Below are 22,142 nucleotides of genomic sequence, written 5' to 3'. Positions count from 1 at the left end.
AACCTTTGATAAGTTAACTAAAGTCAGTGTATGCAGATATGTCTCACGGGCTTGGCCTTTCCACAATAAGCTGTTTTTCTTTTATTAAGAACAAGAAATAAATCATCTTCCAGTCTCCAGACTCATAGCTTATCCTACATAAATTCTCAAAAACACTGTTTCAATGACTTCATCCCATTTCCTGAATAGTCTAAGTTATCTTTTAAGCCACCAACAGACTAAACTAATAAATCTAAGTTATGATATCAAAACTTATAGTGTCCAAACATAATCAATCTAAAGAAAAATACAAAATGCAGACATGGAGCAACTAAAATTAAAAATATACTGGAAACTATAAGTCCGGTTTAAAGAATAACTCCAACAGCTATTGTTTATTGAGCACTTACTATATACACTGACGGTCAGAAACAGGACTGTAGAGACTGGACAATATGCCCCAGAGTCTAGATCATAGAGCGAACGAGCGGAGGAGGTGGGAATTGAAACCGGGTTGTTCAGCCCATGTGCTAAGTTCAATTAACTTATATAGAAAGGCCTAACAGAAGGTGCCTCAGAGAGAGAACAACACACCGCTATCCAAACGAGAAGAGCCAAAACAAGGTTTTCAGTCACTTTCAATATATAAACTTCCGAGGATACAGTTAGTCAGATGTCTACTTATAATTATTTTATTCAAATTCTTCACATAACTCTTTGACATCAGAGTTTACTCCTCTGGAAGCAACTTTTCAGTCACTTACTGGTTTTCTAGCATGCAGTAGACCACATGGACCTGAGGTATTGAGACAGAACTTCGCTTTTTACTTCTCATATGATGATGTCACCGGAAACTTTAATGTAAAATTTGAGTGCTATTCATGTGACATCGGCACAGGTGGCTTTCAGATGCATCTTGTGGATGTGTAATTGTCTTGTCCACAACAGAAGGGCATATGGTACCGCTTTTTAAATTGATCTTTAAAAGACTTGTGCACAAAGACATTCAAGACTTACACTTATGAGAATAATTCAGTGTTAAATGTCTTTGTCTCCTATTAAAAAGAATTTCATCCGGTAATCTCCAGATGTTTGAAATGAGCAATGAGAGGCTATGTCAAATTAATTTAACTTCCCTAAATAGTACTGTGTTGTTCAAAATAAAGTAATTCAGCAGCTACCAGTAAGATGAGAGAATGAGTTAGAAATCAAATACAAGGTCCCTCTCTTTCTACAGGGAAATTTTAGGGGATAAAATATCTTGCCCAATAGAAGTATCAAGCCATTTAAGGGTTGATTTTGATTGATTCTAACTCTGTACTTTTAAGCTGCAAGGCAATGTTCTTTGACGTTAAAAAGATTTTTTTAAACTTTATTATGACAATTAAAGACCTAAAATGGCAAGAAGTCAGAAAAAAATTATAGAGTTTATAATAATAGATAAACCTAAAAGAAAAGGCATCTAAATTTAATGCTGAAATTGTCTGTGAAACAATTAGTTTAAAATTATTTTATGTTCTGTTTAAAGCTACATCATGTTATAATTGAAAAGAGTTCTATAATCTCTTAAAGAAAAAAGATTGGAAATAAACGTGCACATGAACTGAAAGCATCCTTGAGTTATAACCAAGGGACCAACGTTGGGGGTTAGAGAAACGGTGAGGCAGACAACCAGAGATCTGGGACATCAACGTGCATTCACAGCTCAGCCACAAACTTTGCTGGAAATGATTTCTCGGAGCACAGAGAAGAAACAGGAACTGTAAGTTTGAGAAAGGCAAACACAGGAGACTCTCTTAGGACTGAAAGCTCCATGCAGACAGGGGCTGTGTCTGTTTTATGTACCAGTGTCTCTCTGGAGTCTTAGAAATTGCCAGACACATTGTAGGTAAAGGATAAGTATTTGTGGGAAGTGAGGGAGGGAAGAAGGGATGAAAACTCAGATTTCATTAAACCACACTGTGCCCCTCATTTTCTTCCCACCATAAATAAGGAGATTGGAGTAAATTACTTCTTGTGTCCCTCTCAGCTCTAATAATTGATACTTCTAAGTTGTATATACACACACTAAAGATTTCCCCTGATAAGAAGAATCTCAAGGCAGGGTAAAAGATATCTCCAAGGACATAGGAAAGAAAAAGCTGCCCTGAAACAGAGTAAGCATATTTACACTTATTAAAGATTTCGATTTTAAGAAAAGACTGAGGATAAATTAGAGAATTATGTTTAGGTTAGAACACTGGCAAGACTGAGGTTCAACTACAACTAGAGTATTCAATGATGGTGGCTGGGGAAGTCTAGCAAGAAAAGTAACTATTATCAGAGGTAGGTGTCACATCTCTAAATATTGCCCTATTGTACCAATGCATAGCAATTTACCCTGATTGTAATAATTTATATGAATTTATATGAACTGTCATCATTTATATGAATACGTAATAATCTTAGCACTTGGGGAAGAAGGTTGTTTTCAACAGAATGTGACTGTATTTGGAGACAGCATCTTTATCTCTTTATTAAAGAGAGAATTAAGTTGAAATGAGGTTATTAGGGTGGGCTCTAATCTAATATGACTGGTGTCCTCGTAAGAAGAGGGTATTTTAAGCAGATTTAAGACACACATACCCACAGAGAGAAGACCATGTGAAGAAACAAGGAGAAGGTGGCAGCCAAGGAGAGAGGCCTCAGAAGAAACCAACCCTGCCGAGACCTTGATCCCAGATGTCTATCCTCCAGAATTGTGAGAAATAAATGTCCACTGTATAAGCCACCCAATCTACGGTGCTTTGTTATGGCAGCCCTAGCAGACCAATACACCTCTTCACAGACTTGACTCTGAAATCTATTGCATAATTGATCTCCTCTAGCATCTTAGTCTGCTTAGCTCTCTGAGTTAAACATAAAGCTTTTGTCAAAACATTAATAATATGTCACATTAAGAAAGCCTGTAGTTTTGGATAAACTGAAAGGCAGACTATGATACAACATAATAAGGTAGCATATTCTAGAATCTAGAATCAACATAAACCTCTACAAAGGATTATTTCCAGTAAGGATGGAACAGTGAGATGAGAAACAACTCAGCCTCATACTGTGAAACTCAATCAATGCTATTTATATAAACATCTAATATATAATTCACAAAGTTAAGAGGTACAGACTGTTAAATGGAAACTCCTGACATACTGCTAAGAACATTCCTCCATAGTACATGCACGACACGCTAAGTGGTGGCAACTGTGATAAAGAAGTGACAGTAACCTGAGAAAAGTCTAGAATCAGGCACCAAGAAATCTAGATAGCAGGGCTAAACTACAACCACCCTTCAGTATTCCTCTCCCCCATCCCTAACCAAGGGTATTTTGAGTAGTTTTAAGACTCAAAGAATAAATGGAACACGAAAACATAATTTTTATGTTAGGATCCCAATCTACACCATGATTACCCTTTCTTCTTATAACCATCATCTTGACATCAGGCTCTTTCTCCCGGTCATGGGGATTTTATCATCCACATAGAGGATCCTTCCATGACCCCAGCCTCTCAGCTCCTTGACCTGCTCTCCTGTAAGTACCTTGTTCACGCTACCTGTGCAGCTCACTTGCACAAAAAGACACCAGACATTGTCATTAACAATAAATGCACCCCTCCATAAACTCCATTTCTGGTATCCCTTCTCTGACCACCATTTGCTTTCTTTAAAGAATGTGCCCTCCGCCCAATTAGAACAATTCCTCAGCCCACCAAAGTGTCCAACTCATCGACCTCAAACACCCTCTTACTGTCCCTCACCTCATACCCTCACATGTCCCCTCACCCAGCTTCAATTCCACGTGCGATCATTAATATAACTCCCCCGTATTTCTATGACTCCCTTGCCCCTCTCTTTCTCCACCACATTCAACTCTTCAATTAATCCTCACCTCCCCTGAAGTAACTAAACACGGATGAAGAAAAACATTCACCTTGGTTGTTCTTACTTTAAATTCAAGAGCACTGACCTCAAGTGGTCCCTATGTGCTGCCCTGTGATCTCGAGATACATTCCTAGTTTATTAACTCACCCACTTCTGGACTACATTTCTACCTCCTCTCTCCTCAAATCTCCACATTTTTTCCTTCTTCTCATATTCAGTTCATAATCTTGCTTCTTATTTCATTGAGAAAACAGAGGCAATCAAAAGAGAACATCTGTATGTTCCCACACCCAGACATACCAATCTACCTTCACCTCTACCCAGAGATTCGACATTCCTTTCTGTTAAATGGATGAACTCTTTGCCCTCCAACCTAAGACCAACCACCCGACTGGTACACTGGACCCTGCCCTGTCACTGTTCCTACATGGTACCCTCTCTCCTGGATCACTGACTTTTCCTATTTTGATCATTCCCATCAGCACAAAAACACGTTGAATTAGTCTCCATTTTTATACAGCCATTACTCCACCCCACATTCTCCTGCCAGCTACAGTCTCATTTCTGTCTCCTTTCTTGTAAAAATCCTTGAAGAGTTCTCTATACTTCTGCTCATATTCTTCCTTGAATCTACTCCAATTAGATTTCCAACTCTACCACGGCACTGAAATGACTCTGGTCAAGGTCAACAAGACTGTCTTTAGATGGTCAATTATGTGACCTCACCTTATTTAACCTCTCAGCAATATTCAATCTGTGATTACACCTTTCTTCATGAAACACTTTCTTCCTTTGGTATCCTAGACTGTTCTCTCTCAGCTCCTCAACTATTTTGGCTCTGCCTTCTCAGTCTCATCTTCCCAACGTCTAAAGCGCAGGTGCCTCAGGGCTCGTGTCTTGGAATTCTTGACTCCCTAAGTGATCTCACCCAATTCCATGGCTAATATATATGCTGATAATTTTGATATAATCCTGGCTTTTCCTTGAATTAAAGACCTGTATATTCAACCAAGTAATAAACATCTTAAGCTTAAAATGGCAAAAAACAAACTCTTGAATTTCCTCCCTGGACTGCTCATCCAGTACTTTCCCCATCTCTCTGAAAGGTACTTCCATTCTTCCATTTGCTTTGTCCAAAAATCTTTGACTCCTGATGCCACGACTCTTCTCTTTCTCCAATAACCCACATATCCAATCCTTCAGCAAATCCTCTTCGTTTTTTCTAAATATATTCAGAAATGGGTCACCTCTCACACTCTCCATTCTTATACCCTTGTCCAAGTCACCACTCCCCCCACTTGGATTACTGAGATACATTCCTGAACTCCTCTATATTCTATTCTTCATAATTTAACCAGTAATTATATAATGTAAATAAATGACAGCACTATAATTATTAAAAGCTTCCATGGCTTCCCATCTCACTCAGAGTAAAAGCCACATCCTTACAAAGGACTTTCAAGGACCTGTGTAATCTGAATCTTCCCTCCCCCCTCCCACCCCTGACACCGACCTCATCTCCTACCTCTCTCTCTATTTGGCTAAACTGCTTCACCCACATTGGTATCCAAAGTATTCCTGAAATATGCCCAAAACATTGCAGCCTCTGTGGCCTGTCTTTCTCTCCTCTTTCCTCTAAGATTTCTTCCCTCAGAGAGCAGCATTACTTACTGCCGCTCACTGCAGGTCTCTATTCACAAATCACCCCATTTATGGCACCTTCCTGACCTTCTCCATATAAAATACCACCTCTGCTGCCTACATGCTCCCATCCTTCTCTCTCTCCTTCACCTTGCTTTAATTTTTTAATGGAACTTATTACCATGGGACATAGTATCTATTTATTGCTTGTTTCGTGCTGTCTTTCACGACTCAGAATCAGGCAAGAACTTTATTTTGTCCATTGTTGATTCATGTGCCTAGAATAGTGCCTGGTGCATATTAGGCACTCGACACAGACTTGCTGAATGAATGAACCAGCATGATCAGCAACATCATTATTACTACCACCTTTATTATCTAAATGACTGGGTCTAAAGGGTTGAAGTGGAGCGACTGCACACAGTGCTCTAAAATACACTGAAATACAACCTCAAACAGGGTGACCTTGCTGCGGGGAGCAGTAGAAGATAGCCAGGACTTACTGGAAACGCTGATAGGCACTTTATTTGCTAAGGCCAGAATAGGACAATCATTTCATACTTTAATGTTTCAGTTTTAATCAAAACTAGTAGCACATGGTCACAAGCAGATTTTATACCTTCCAGAGCACTCCTGTTAGAAAGCTTTGTATTATTCTATTTCATCACTAATATCTGAATCTGCAAAAAGGGTATAGGAATCATTAATAGAAGGGAACGTTGGAAAAGCACAGAGAAAGGTGATTTCCTTAAATCAGTCATTTTAAATCTTCTATTATTATCATTAATAATTTTGTATATCATACACCAATAGTGTCTTCCTTTTTCTTATCTTAGAGCTATTTCTCTATCACATTCTCTTTTCAAACAGAAAGAGAAAATGGTAATTTGAAAAAAGGTTCACATAAAATAAATTTCAAGGTCTTGTCATTTGGGATTGAAGCAACTTATTACATAGATGATATTTCCTTTAGAAGATGCACGTTAGTGTTTGTCATTTTTTAAAAGGCAACAGAATTCCAACATCACATTAAAATGTGCAGATTTAGAATGAGAACTGGCAATGCATGTGAAGAGTAAAAAAAATATAATAAAAGAAGTTGATATGTAATATACGAGAAAATGAGTATGAAAGAACAGTAAATAAATTAATGGAAAGTCAATATGGCAAAGAATTTAAATAATACAAGGATCTAAGAATTAACATGTCAGTTGATAACATTTCACCATATCTGCTTATCAGAGTAAAAGTATAAATTTGCATAGAGACAGAAATTTGAGCAGAATAAAATTCTACCTCAAAAAGTCTAAATTCAGAAAAAGAAAACATACAAAATGATCTTAAATACTATCTTCATTTGCTTTAAGACTTAAATCTGTTTTATTCTCTTACTACTACAAGTCCCTTTTTTTACTTTCATTTATTATAAACAAGAGAGTCTGTAACTCTTTATAACTCTATGACTTCTGAATTTAAGGTTAACTTGCAGTAAAAAGAGTTCCCCAATATAATATATTAATATTTTAAAATCTATTGGACAGTTAGATAAATTTCTTGATCAGCTAAAAGCAATATTATGCTTTACATGCCTATAATGTTTGATTAAAAACCTTTAGTTAAATATGAAGAGACAAATTAATTTGAAACAAATGGAAGCAATGCATGAAATCTAAATTAAGTTTCTAAATACAGGCAATTAGAAGCAAGGGGGAAAAAAATCTATGATAACTGGTTCAACTCACCTATTTATCTAGAATTTTATTTCAAGTATTTACTTCACCAAAATCAAAATGAATAAAAAAAGGTACCCACCATATGTGGTCAACTTACTTTGCAATGATCATATTGGAGCTGTAAGGCTGGAACATCCCCTCCAATGGGCATTTGTTTCTTAAGCTCTTCATCTTTCATATTCAGCCATTTGAGCAGTTCTTCTAACGATATCAGCAACCTGTTCCACTTCTCAGCACTGGCCTCCAAATGGGCCCTGTTGAGAGATAATGCCAACCATATTTAGAAGTTTGAATTGCATCCAAAAAATTATGTTCTTTCCTTTAGCCTAATAATCCTGTATGACCAACTATGTTCACGTCCAAGAAAGAGACTCACTCTTTATAAAAAATACAAATATATATTCAGTAAGAAACAGTTATTTTGAATAAGCTAGAATATTCAGAGGATATACTGGTAATATCTATCAAAATTTAAAACGTACACCTCCAAACCACAAAGGCATAAATACGAGGTCTTCAAGAAGCATGTCGATGCTAGAACGTAAAATTATAAAAACAAAGTTTCAATAGTTTACGTATAGTCTATATGTACAGCCAAACAAAATTTTTTTCTCATTTCGCCTATATACACGAAGAGAGGGATAGAGAGAAGAAATTACATGGCATACAAATTATTTAGAAGGATACATACCAGATGTGGTTACTACTGAGAACACAGTAATTCTTATACTAATTGAGTATTTACAACAGGCCCATATTATTTTTCTTTCCAAAAAAAGCTAATTTTTTAGGAAAGGAAATTACTAGCCTTGATTTCTCTTGTAACCAAAGAAATTACTAAAAGCAGAACATCACCAACATTTACCTCAAAAAGTTGGAAAACAATAAGGCACTTCTTGGACAGAATACTGTTTAGCTTAAGGCTGATGTCCAGTGACAAACGTCCACTGTGAAAAGGAAACAAGTGAGCAGAAGCCATGGATTGCAGTACTTTATACTCTGATCAACAGGAGAGAGCTTTGTTTACATAATAATTCTGTTTTTAGCACAGAAAAGCACCTATAGATTCTTAAATTACGAACTTCATCATCAGGGAGCCGTGCTTAGGAAATACATTTTTATGTGATGAAGACTCCAATGAGAGCACAAGCCCTTGAAACTAGAAACGCAAATAAAAGCACAAATTTGCTAGTTTGCTCTTGGTAGAGCCTTGGAGAAAGCCCGCTTGCCCAGTCTCAAGCCCGTAGCACGTGGACTGGATTTGAAAAGTTAGCTCAGTCAGAAACAACTCCAGAGACTCAAGGAATCAATGTTTACTCAATTCTGCATCACCCCAGTGGACAGGCTGTGAATGTGGATTTAAGCGGAATTACCGGAATTACCTTGACCTTTCCGATTGAGGGGCAAGGCTGATAGGGACAGGCATAAGCCTTGTTACACAATAGCTTCCAAAGACTAAAGACTTATGATGGCAAAAGATGACTCATTTGGGGCAAGCCCAGATGTAAGAAACCTCACTGATTAGGTTTCATATCCTCTCATACAACAACTCTTACCTTGACATTGACTTCATGATCCCCACTTCCAGAGATCTGCTCTTTACTGAGTGATACCCGGCACAGCTCACTACTGTCCCTCAGACCTGTCAGTGATTTCCTTTTTGGACGTCTGATCTGCTTGAGTCCCTCTTTCAAAGCGGATAGCTCTGCTATAGTTAATTCAACAAATATTTCCCTGTTGATCATATTATGTGGTTCTCCCAACAATAGATATTCAAAAACATGAAGTTTTTGTTTAAAAGTTCATAGTGTTTTCAGAAGAACAACTATAAGTAATTGATATCTAGTTTATCTCTAATTCATACAATAATGACCATGGTCTTTAAGCCAATATTATTGGCTAAAAGAAAAACTAATTGGAGTTCTGCTTATCTCTAAAATACCATGAACCGGCATTCAGTCACATACAAAAGACAAATTGTCCTGCATCTATTTATAGTTCTATTTTCAGCCTCTTAATATAAAACAAAGTATTCAAACTCTACAATTCTATATCTTATTCACAAAAGCTAGGTAGGAATTAATAATAAATAATTTGTAAACACAGAAAGTTTGAGGTATTTTATAATTCTTTCAGAATTACATGATTAAAACAATGTATTTTATTCCCTTGTATTTACAATCTTTTCTATTCATCCTACAGGTGCCATGATTGACCTCACTTTACAAAATTATGCTTTAATGAGATCCTGATTCTGCTTCAGCACCAGCTTTTCTGTGCTCATATTGATTAATTTTAGGCCAAATATGTAATTACCTACACCTGATAAACAATAATTGTACTTGTCACAGAGCAGAACTAAATGATTTCATTTATATTAACTGAAAACTCTCTGCCAGTTACAAACCACTTTGCAAGAAGTATACTTGACTGAGCTGTTGCAATTTCTTTCCAGCATTTCTAAATGCAAAAAAAAAAAAAAAAAAGGCAGCTCAAAATCAGAGGTCCTTAGTCAATTAAGAAGTGCTTGAGTGTCTCTGTGTGCCAAACACTTATGCACATACCCTGACCTCTTATTTTCGGTTATTTGATCCTGTATCTTCAATGTCTGTAGTTTAACTCTTTAATCAATAACTAAACCAGACGTTACAGTGCTTTGAAATCCAGTTACACATGCTCATTGTATTGAAGAGGATGCAAATGTCTTTCCCAATGCAATTAACTCTTTTGACTGCACAGAAATAAGGAAATTCATCATAGAAATTTACGGCATTCAGCACCTGAAGAACTATTTACAAAGATAAAGGCAATACTTTTTTAAGAGAGATACTAAAGGGACTTTGAAATAAAAAAGATAACATTGGTATACGTGCTTCTCTGCATCTTTCTTTCTCCATAGTAAAAAGCAAGCTGATCTGGCAGATTCTTTGTCTGGAAAATCTGTTCTGGTTATTCTCCAATAGATTACAACTATGTGTTTAGTGGATTACTACCATATGCCCAAGTAAATGCATGCTTCCGCAGTAGCTTTCAGTGTTCTAGTTTCAATTTAATTCTTTCATCTTTCAAGATGAAAGCCTTTTCTTGGGCAATGGGTTGAATGCTTTGCGAGAAGAAACCTTAAAATTTGTGTTTGGTGTAGTTATACTTTCTCAATTTTACTCTAAACATATTAAAGCTTACATTTCCCCAAGACTACAGCTAACCAGCCATCAATCATGCATTCAGACTCTTCACCTGCAACGTTTCTTTATCTGACACATATCCATGAGCACTCACATTTTGGATAATTGATTTATTATCCTAACTCTCACCTGCTTCAGTGCCTTCTTTGGGTATTTGACATGGTCCTTCTAGTTGTGGCATGTGGGATGCCGCCTCAGCGTGGCCCGATGAGCAGTGCCATGTCCACGCCCAGGATTCGAACCAATGAAACATTGGGCCGCCTGCAGCGGAGCACGTGAACCCAACCGCTCAGCCACGGGGCCAGCCCCTTAAGTGATCAGTTATTTTTTAAAATATAATGCAAAAACTTTTTGGAAGGTAAAGATCCATAAAAATTGTACTTCATAATTTAAATACACAGCCATGTGTTGCTTAACAATGGGGATACATTCTGAGAAATGTGACACTGGGCAATTTCGTCGTTGTGCGAACACCATACAGTGCACTTACACAAACCCAGGTGGTATAGCCTACTACACACCTAGGCTATATGGTACTAATCTTAAGGGACCACCGTCGTATATGTGGTCCATTTGTTGGCCAAAACATCGTTATTCGGCGCACGGCTGTAGCAAAAAAAGAACTTATTTTAAACCACCAAAAATTTCTACCTTTTGATGTTTTTACTCCTTCTCCCAGTGTACAGATATGCAAAATGGAAGAAACAGGATGAATGAGTAAAGAAGGGCATTTGTTAAAATAAAACACTACAGTTTTTAATTTATTCAATAAAAACAAACATTTATGGAGCACCTGCTCTGACATTAGGCACTACACTTTTCAGAAATAGGAAGTTCTAGGGTCAAGTTAGGAGAAGGACAAGTAAATCTGAGATAGGACACTAAGCTGAGATCGGATGCTGTGAGACAGGAAACCTAACAACTCTAGGAGCGTACTAATGGCTCAGAGAAGGAAGCCATGGCGAGAATTTGGAACCCAAACTTAAGTCCATGCTCTTTCCACTACATTGTTTTCACCATGGGCAGCATGAAGAGGGCAGATAGAAACTGCCCAGCTATATTTGTAGACAAGTAAAGATACATTTGGAAAGTAAGTCTACCAAAGAATATAATGACTCAAATTAAGAGGAGCAAAGACATACTATCCTCTATGATGTAAAGACTGTGCAGAATTAAATTCCAATCTGGCATTCTTACTACACATAAAATTTCTCTTTACTTTATGATAAAACCTATAGGATACAAATTGAGTTCCAATGAAAAACAACACCTTTATTAGTACAAGAATAACCAATAACGTTAAAGAGAATTAGTCCTACTCCCAGCAAGGGGATTAAGACCCACAAGCAGAAAACACAGTCCTCCGAATTCAGGCTGTGCCTCCAATGTGGTGGCCACCAGTGACATGTAGCTATTTCAACTTCAATTTAACTTAATCAAAACAAATAAAATCTGAAATTCAGCTCATCAGTTGCACTAGCCACATTTCAAGTGATCAACATGCCATGTATGTTCACTGTAGTGAACAGTGCTAATACAGAACATTTTCATCATCATAGAAAGGTCTATCGGAAAGTGCTGAACCAGAGGAAAAAAAACGAAGAGGAGAGCAGCAGAATCTTCCTCTATTAGACTTGGGAAAAGGAAATTTTAGTAGTTTTACAATATGGTTAGTAAAATCAACTACCTAAGGTTAAAAGTGGTGTCAACGACATTGTAAAATGTGGTCACATTAGATGTAATGATGATGTTAAAGGTTAATCTTCTCTAAGGGCTTTTTAAAAGGTGCCCTGAATCTTTAAGAGGCTCATAAAAAAAGGGGGAAGATAGAATTTTATCTTTGAACTCTGTTTTCATTAGATTTAACAATTTCACTGGCCTTTGAAACCATATGTTAATAAGGATCTATATTAAACATCATTAAGCTGATAAGTGGATATTTAATTAACATAATCCTAAATTAAATAAGTTTAACATAAAAATTTAGGCCATGTCATTCACATTACTGAATTTATTAGTATATTTCCCATTCACATTTTTCCAGGGAGTAAAAAATATTGCCAAAGTTTCTAAGAGCCTATCTTCTAGCTGAAGTTTCAAAGCATTTGCTATCTCCTCTTACACTGTTCTAAGTGAAATATATGATTGCATGTATTCTTTCTGATCGTAAAAGAATATTTGGCACCCTGGGTTTCAGTATTTAAAAAGTTGAATTGTAGTCATCCAAAAGACTACAAAATAATATTTAAGATATTAACCCAAGACATGGAGCCACATATCACTACGTAGTTCCAATGATCACACCATGGTCAAAAGGGGTAATGCCTGCAAAGCACTTAGTGTAGGTCTGGCACAGGAATGTTCCATATCTTTAGCAGACATTCTCTTCTCCAAAAATGATGATAAATTAGAGCAGATGCTCCCCGCCATGACAATAGTGACTTTAGCACAATTAAAGCACAATTTGAAATACAGAACACACTGAAGGGGCATTTACCAGATGGCCGCCTTCTCAGAAAGATGAAGCAAGGCCACCTGCAGAGAGGGAGCTTTGGGAGAAGTTTGGGAGCTGAAGAAGAATCAAATCTTTAAAAAAGAGGCATGGTAGTGAAAACAATAGAAAATCATTCAGAATCCCAATACCACTTCTAAGTACAAAGTGTCAAATTACAGTAGAAGAAATGTTATCATTTTCCACTTTCTAGTGCAACACTAGGAAGGCCAGAATTAAGAGCAGGGGATAGAAAGGGTGTGGTCTCAGGATGTCAGAGATTGGAAAAGTAGACAGGAAATTCAAGGGGGAGAAGAAATTCAAGGTCCTGATATCAGTGAAATGGCTTATGATGGAATCCAAGCTGGGTAGAAGGGTTGACGGAGTCTGAAAAGAGGAAGGGTTTAAGCAAATAAAGATCAGGAGAAAGATGGGTGAGTTCAGGAAGAAGGAGGAAAAAGAAAGCTAAGAATTTCAGAGTTGAAAATATTAGAGGATGTGCACTTTCAAACAATCCAGTTGGAATATTGCAGATGAATTCTATATACAAGATAAAATCATAAGGCTAAATAATAGTAGGTAGATGGTCCTCAGACATAATAAGCTACTGAAAGAAGGTACCCTCTTCATATGGTCCTAAACTTTAATGTGAAGGAGAGTCAATTTATTGATGATGTTGTAAACAATTCTGATTTGATACAGCAGGGAGCTCTTCTCTAACTAATGTGGCAACATCAGTGGCATTCAGATGCACACGGCCAGGTGGAATGTAGTAAAATAAAACACATGCTCTGGGGAACAATCTGCCCTTGGTCTCCTGGAGATTATCATCTCAGGGAAGCCAGGATGACACGGGACGTTAACGGAGTCCTAGGTATGGTCAGGTCTATGGGACTTCAAAACAGAATAGAGATAAAGGCCTGTACAGACAAAAAAAGAAATTTGGAAGTCAAAATATAAAAAGTTATCACTACAGATATTGACACCAGGATGATAGCTGAGGAAAAGATGGAGAATAAAAGGGAAGCGAGATGCTCAAATCAATGAGTAAAGCAGAAGAATGTCTTACAGATCAGGAGGAAGCAGGAATAAGATGGTGAGAGGGTAGAATGATGGATGTATCACTTCTAAGGAGAAGTTATTGAGAGATGGAGACGAAATGCTTAAGAAATAGCAAAGAGGCTGCCAACTTTCCCTCTTATGCCCGTGCTGGCATGGCTCCTGTTCAGCCAGTGTGCCCGCGGGTGCCATCCTGGAAGTTTACGGCTGGCATTCTGATTGTTTGGTGTCCACAGCAGTCATTAAATATTCAGAATATTCCCACTGGCTGCCAGGTGAGGAAAATGGGGAAATTAAACTCTCTTAACGAGTGTTTTAAGTAAAGCAGGCAATTAAGGGAAAAGCCAACTTTCAATTATAAAGAAACGTGCTGGAAGAGTTTACAGAAATATGAAAGATACAGGAGAATTTGTCACAATAGAAGCCAGCGTAAGGGTAGACTGTGCTTTAAACGAATGAGAGGAAAGAAGAGAGGAGCAGAAATTCAGTGTGCTTAACAGGCGTCATTTTCAATAGGGACTGAAGGAGGTAGGTCATCTGTACATACTGGTTAATGAGAACACTTCCCCATCCTGACTCCTTGTGGGGGCGGGGGCTTTTCTCACTAAGCACACTCCTGGCCTCTTCTCCATCCCTTTCTCACTCAGTCCCTGTAGAGGGAGAGTGAGGAAGCTGATTTGTAAATCTGGGGAATAACTGGATGCGCTTAGCTCAGCCACTCTTGCCTCTCGAGAACAGGCCTGCAGAGACTGAGTTCTTTCTATTGTTCATGCAGGCTTCCCACTCCGGAGGCCACCTTAACCAGGGTCGGCTGGTAATTCCGACTCACTCTGGGGTTCCACTGAGTTCTCACTCTAAGCTACCCCCTCCAACCTGGCCTCTGTCAGTAGTTGACATGACATTGCAGTTTTCTCTTGAACATTTTTTGTTTCATATTTGCTCAGAATCCAGCCAGGAAAGAGGGATACCATTTGTCGGGGGACTTTCTCAGAAATTCCAGATATTAGTGACTAAGATAGAAAAAGATGGGGTAGGGAGAATTTTTATGTCTTTTGAACTACTTAATGCCAAGAAGAATGGTAATCAATGAAAGTAACAATAATAGTTAATAATTATTGAATGCTTACCACATGGCACTGTTTTAGGCACTTTACATAGGCTAATTAAATGAAATATTCATGACAACTCTAGAAGGAAGTTACTCTTATTGTCCCCATTTTACACACGAGGAAACACATATCATCTAAGTAACCTGCCCACGGTGGCACAGTTCTAAGAGACAAAGCCAGACTTTGAAGCTCGACAGTCTAACTCCAGAGCATAACTCCATTAAATGCTATCTGCACCGCTTCTCTCTGAGGCATGCTTCCTAGATGAGGGCCCATTACTGAGAATAATAAACCATTTTATCTTTTTTTAATTGAGATATAATTGACATATCATATTATGTTAGTTTCATGTGTGCAACATAATGATTCAATATATACATATATTGCGAAATGACCACAATAAGTCTAGTTAACATCCATCATCACCCAAGTAATAATGAACATGTTAATATCATTTATTTCACCCAGTTTTTGAAGTTAAAAATGAAAAATGAAGACTACATCGTTCTCCTCTTTAGTTAGACATATCCAATCTATATGAAAGCATAGACAGTACAGATACAGACACAGCCCTCCGGCTGTTATAAACTCATGATACTGTGACGTGTAATAATACAGTTATAGCAATGTGTCCTCTCTCTCTCTCCCTCCCTTCACAGCAGAGTTACTTGAGAAAAGGAGACTGTTGACTCACTTCTATTTCCACTTCCTTACTTCCCATTCTGACTCTTGAGTCCTCTGCAATCAGACTTGCACCTCAACCAAAAAGTGGTCCAGGCACAAGTCACCAAAGCCCTTCTAACTGCTCCCGTTCTCTGTAGCCCTGACCTGCCTCCACTTCTTTAAGCAGCCAACACTCTTAACTATGTCCTTTTTGAAACTACCTCCTCCCTTGGCTCTTGACAACACTCTCCTCTGGTTCTGCTCCCTCCTCAGGGGCAGTCACTTCTCAGGTTTCTTTGCTGGCTTCCCCTTCCTTCACCTATTCCTTATGCATCAGGGTTTCCCAGGATTCTTTGCTGTGCTGCCTTCTAATTTTTCCCCTCATGCCTACTCTCAACGCTTACCCGTCACCTCTATCTGGACTCTCCCCATGCCACCATCTATCTATTTGCTTTATAGCTCTCTGTTGAAGAGCAGACATCCATCCAATGGCTACTGGGTATTTGTTTCTGGATAGTGCCTCAACAACATGAACTAAGTTTCTATTCACTCTCTTCCCTCTCCTAGATACTGAAAGGGCCTCTTAGCAGGTCTCCCTGTCTTCACAATTGTGCTCATCTAACGCATCCTCCATAGTTGGGTGGAAGGGATCTTTCCAAACCTCAAATCTAAGCATGTTGCCTAAAAGTTTTCAAATTCCATTACCAATGCAACAGAGCATGGGAACACAAGTGTTCCATGATTTGTGTCCTACCTCTCTCTCCACCTTTTTTCTAGCCATAATCTTTCTCCTTTACACCAACAGCAAATTTTATTCTCAGACAAACTGAACTTCTGTGAAAACACAGTGTTATTTCAAGCCTCTTGCTTAGATGCCCTTCTCCTGTCCTCACCCAGTCCATCTGGGGAATAACTATACATCTTTCAAGGCTCAGCTTAGGAGTCGCCTCTTTTATGAAGCCTTTGATGACCCTCTGAAGGGAGAGTGACCACTCCCTCCTCTGGGCCCACCTTAACCTGGACAGAACTGTGAACCCTCCAGGGGCAGGGGCCATAGCTTATTTATGATTAGCAATATCTTACACATACAAGTAAGTACTTATTAAATGCTTGAATAAATGTCTGAATCTCCAGAAGTGAGTAATGAGGCTAAAAATTATCTTAATTCATTATCACATTAATAACACATTTTACTGGAATGTATGATCTATCTTGATGCAGCAACCCACTGGCAAAAGCTCATTCTCCCATCTTCTAAAAATAACATTAATCGATTTATTAGATAATATTCCAATTGTAGCTTATGAGTTCTTTCTTTCTAGGTTAGGAAAAAATAGAACTTGATAGGCTAGGCAATAACATCCATGAAAGACCAAAGATTGCTTTTGTTTGTAGCTTTCCACTTGGAACGACCTATGATGTAGGCTTTCACTAAATTCTCCTAAACGAAGAATTCATCCTCCAAACTCTTGAAATTCCAGCACCACAGGCACAGTCTTCACTAGGGCCAGCCCCGTGGCTTTTAGCTCATCAGCCCAGATGCTGGTATACTAGAACCTAAGTGAATGTTCTCCACCGTATTAACATTTTAGATCTTTTTAATTTATTTATGTTTATGGGGAACAGAAGTCGCAACCCAACAAGATCTGGCTAATTGAAAATTCAATTGTAAATAATTATAAGAATATTCTCTCATTGTACAATATTCCCCAATTTTCCTCTCTTACTAACAAAAGAAGAGTTGGCTCATGTTGACATAATTTACAACAGAATCTTTACAAGCTATATTACCCCCTTCTTTAAGTGTAAAAGGAAGTACAAATCTTCTTTCATGAGCTCCAGAAGAATAAAAACCTTTCAGGACATCTCTTCAGAAAGAAACATTTTTAAAAATTCATTTCTAATAAATAATCATTGAAGATTTCTGCTCTTTACAAAGTAGTTCTATGAAATCCAGAAACCAGCTGAAGTAGATCCACTGAGCCCCTTTATGTATGTTAAAACAAACTAGATGCTACATTGGACGGGCTCTACATAGATTAAGGAACTATCAGATTATCCCACTCAATCTTCACAACACTCATGTAGGTTAAATATTTACATTTTGATTTTGTAAATGAAAAAACTAAGGCTCAGAGAGAGCAAGTGACTTGCCCAAGATGAAAAAGTAAATAGTAAAGTCAAAGAGTCAAATTCAAGCCATTTGGTTTAAAGTTGTACATTTTTCTATACATCGTATGGTTTCTGAACTCTGAAAGGAACTGACCCAAGTGCGTAAGACATAGGTCTTCCTACCAACATTCCTCTTTGGGATCTTTGCTCAATAACAGGTTCTCAGTCAGTTTCCTCTAAACTCATATCCAATTAGGTACTATCCACCATCTATTAAAGATAATTCCAAAATATTCTTGACTCCCAATAACACTAATAATTGCCACAATAAGTATTTTTCAAGGTCCTTTCCTAATGAGCATTCTGGTCCTCAGATTCATCCTTAATTAACTTTACTTTCTCCAAATGCAGTCAGGAATCATCAGTTTTCCATTTTGGCGCCAACAAGAGAAATTTAATTTCTATAAATACATCATCAGGTTGGACATACACACAGTACGATGAAGCAAAACACTTTCATTGCCAAGAGTCAAAAAGATCTGGATCCAAATCCTGCTTAGCACTTGTTAGCTCAAAAACTTGATAAATTCCTTAGGTTCACCAAGCCTCTGTTTCCTCGCGCAAGAAAGTATACCATTCACCTTACTGGGATTTTTTGAGTACTAAATAATGTTTGTAAAGATTCTAACGTGGCATTTGGTCAAGGTCAATATTCAATAATGAACAGGTGTTGGTAACATTATTATTAGCATTATAAGGTTTAAAATATGATATGTGAATTTGTAAGTAGTCAGGCACAGTGGGCAGAGGGCACTGCACATAAATGAGGCAAAAACTATAAAGAAATAGCCTCTGCATTTAAATCTATTTAAATTTAAAATGATCTCTGAGGAAGTAGCCCGGTGGTAAGGCTTCCTGTTCTCCTTCTGTTGTACAAAAGCACGAAAGTCCTCCTCTCCCATTATTTTTATTTTGATATTGACTATTCTGACCTGATGCTAGCAGATTTTGCTTTTAAGTCGTTCCATCTCTGGTTCATATCATCCAGTCGATGCTGAAGCATAGTAGCCTCTTCAGAATTTCCCAAAGCTTTTACCATCTTCTGCCTGTTTCCATCAATGCTTTTAAATATGTCATTATGGGCATCAATTTCTGCCTGGATGTCCTAAAGAGAAAAAAAGCAAAGAGATAACGCAAATGTTAGGTACTAGTGTCAATATTACTTGGGATTGCCACATAGAGCTTAATTTTTTTATACACCACAGGTGAGTTTCTTAGAAACAAAATAGTTAATTTCACGTTAAACGATAATAAATTCAAGTGTTTCCACGATTCTTACATTGAAAATAATTGTCTTAAAATCTTCAATACATTGATGCCCCAGTTCTTAAAAATAGAATATTACAATCTGAATTTCATGTATCAACTAGTTAGATACTAGTATTTCAGACTCAGTGAGCAATTGTTGAAATTTTATGTAACTGTTGCCAAATCATTGAGTTTTGCTAATATCCAGATTCTTTCTCTCCTTTAGACATAGGCAAAACTTTCCTCAAAATACCAAGTTTTACAGAGATCTCTAAGATCTTACATAATTTTAATTGATTTTTCACATTTAGACATACTAACAGTTCATCCTTTCAATACAAAAAATTTCTTTCTAAAATTATAAAACATTTTCATAAAAATGTTTATCCTCATTAAGAAATAAAAACTAGGGGACGGCCTGGTGGCACAGTGGTTAGGTTTGCACATTCCGCTTTGGTGGCCCGGGGTTTGGTTGTTTGGATCCTGGGTGCGGACATGGCACCACTTGGCAAGCCATGCTGTGGTAGGCGTCCCACAAATAAAGTAGAGGAAGATGGGCACGGATGTTAGCTCAGGGCCGGTCTTCCTCAGCGAAAAGAGGAGGATTGGCAGATGTTAGCTCAGGGCTAATCTTTCTCAAAAAAAGAAAGAAAGAAAGAAAGAAAAATTAATGACAAAATAATATTTCTCCTATTAAATGGGAAAATATTTTATTTTTATAAAGCAAATTTGAGTATAGTTTAAGCAAAATAAGAATTCTTATAAATTAATAGAATAGAAATTGGTTCAGACTTTGAGACAGTATTTTGGTAATCTGTATCAAAAGCCTTAAAACTGTTTAAATCATCTATCCTAGGAAGATTGATGTATAAACATATTTATCATACTGTTTTTAAAGTAAAAAAGTGGAAATTATCATATTAATGGTTATATAATACTAAGTTTAAAAATGGAGGATACAAAGCTATATATTATTATGATGTTAATTTAATTTCTAAAGTAGATATTTAAATTAGCATAGGTATTGGTGTATCATTGCACACACATACACATTAAAAAAGTGTAAGAAATAAATCAAAATAGTGTAAATTCTTATAGAAGAGGATTACAGGTGATTTCTTCTTTATACTTTTCTGCATTTCCAAATTTCTACAAAAAACAGGGATTCTTTTTCTAACTAGATACATACAACAAATTTTAAATAGAGTCTTATCAATTTTTTAATACTCTCCCATCATAAGATTGTCAACACAATTATCTATATTAATTTGGCAATCATCTTTTCCTCGTAAATAAAATAGAAGCAATCTAGTTGTAGCTAACCAGTGTAACAGCTATTACCATCCAACAAATGAGCCAATTAACAAGCAGAATAACAGACACCAGAGGGGGTCATGAAGGTGCGGGGTGAGTCTCCATGGCATTAACTGGTAATGAATATTAAAGCAACTTACCACAGAAATTCAGATAATGAATCTGAATTAGTAAAAGGAGAGTAAACTCTTTAACACCAAAAGTTTATTACCCTTCTCATCTTAAGTTTTCCTTTATGAACCTCACTCTTCTTAAGTTTCTCCAATTCTAAATGAGCAGGATAAAAATTTAAATAGGAAGTCTTTAAGGGGCCGGCCCCGTGGCTGAGTGGTTAAGTTTGCATGTTCGCTTCCATAACCCAGGGTTTTCCGGTTCTGATCCTGGGCACGGACATGGCACATTAGGCCACGCTGAGGTGGCATCCCACACAGCAAAGCCAGAAGGACCTACAACTAGAATATACAACTACGTACTGGCGGGCTTTGGGGAGAAGAAGAAGAAGAAGAAAAAAACAAAGACTGGCAACAGATGTTACCTCAGGTGCCAAACTTTAAAAAAAAAAAGAAAGTCTTTGAATACTCAGAATGCTTTCATTTATTTAGATCTCACCCCAGGTAAGCAATCCATGAATTCCATCAAGAACCAAGGCTGTGGGGCCAGCCTCTAACGGATTGTTCTTCCAGCCTCACAGACCTACACTAACCAGAAAGACCCGGGAAGGGTCTTTTGTACCTCACTACTCCAATCAGTGTGGTAGGAAGGTGTCACCTACATGAGGTTAAGGGGCGGAACTGCTGTATTATAATTTCTGAGATTTGTCACATCTAACGTGACACTAACAGAGTCAGATGTGAGAAGTGGGAAGTTTGATGGACAGCTTCTACGAGGTTTATGCTCCAAATTTGCAAACCGATGACCTCTGGGGTTATCTGACCCTAATGACAAAGCCAAATCAGGTCCACCTGCAATGTGAGATCTGAGTACACCCAGAGTTAGGGTTAATCACTGAACAAAAACTCCGAGATCATTGACTCTTCTGTATTTCACCAGCACCCCATGCCAGAGCAGCGCAGAGAGGGAACCGACAGGGGAGCAGGGAACAGAGCCAGATACTCATTCCAGGTCCTCAGGCTGGGCAACATTACGCTTGGAAATGGCAATCTCATTATCATCTTGGTTTGGGATGCTTCAAGTAGAAATTCTCATTGAAAAAGAAAAAGGAAAGAAAAGTTCTGCTGAAAGGTTCTTTGGCGTCATCTCCTGAACTATAAAGTGCTATACACTTAAGGATGGAAGTGTTCTGTTGCTGTGTTCCGAAATGCATTTTAAGACATCTAAAGAGATATATTAAAAAGTCAACAGTTGTTAGCTTATGCTGTATATAATAGTTGTCTTTCTCAAGAAGCTCAACAACACAATGAGCAAGGCATCTCTTTGCTCTGTATTGCCAAGGAGAATCTTGCCCCAAATTTCCTGTATAGGTTCCTAAACATTATCATCAGTGGACCACACCTAAAATGACAAGGCAATTTGAAATCACAACTTCCTGAAGTAGCCTGATCTATACACTTCCTTTCACATTCAAGAGAATTAGAAAAACAAAAGTGCATTGAGATCCATAAATCATTTTCT

General features: G+C 37.6%; 1 protein-coding gene across 33 annotated transcripts in view; it reads right to left on the bottom strand.

Moving 5' to 3' along the window:
- The window catches only part of UTRN (utrophin), a 478,862-nt gene that overhangs the window by 130,294 nt on the left and 326,426 nt on the right, over window positions 1-22,142 (bottom strand). For all 33 annotated transcript variants that reach the window (XR_011502522.1, XR_011502525.1, XR_011502539.1 and 30 more), the window contains 2 exons: window positions 18,881-19,053; window positions 7,367-7,523 (listed from right to left, as the gene is read on the bottom strand). Coding sequence is in view for 30 of the 33 variants with exons in the window: in XM_070506675.1 (XP_070362776.1) it covers window positions 7,367-7,523; window positions 18,881-19,053 (330 nt within the window). In the remaining 3 variants the exon portion in view is untranslated. The remainder of the gene's footprint in view (window positions 1-7,366; window positions 7,524-18,880; window positions 19,054-22,142) is intronic.

This window comes from Equus asinus, chromosome 1 (assembly GCF_041296235.1).
Source record: "Equus asinus isolate D_3611 breed Donkey chromosome 1, EquAss-T2T_v2, whole genome shotgun sequence".
NCBI lineage: Eukaryota > Metazoa > Chordata > Mammalia > Perissodactyla > Equidae > Equus > Equus asinus.
The sequence above is the reverse complement of the archived record's forward strand: the minus strand, read 5'-3'. Positions and strand labels throughout refer to the sequence as shown.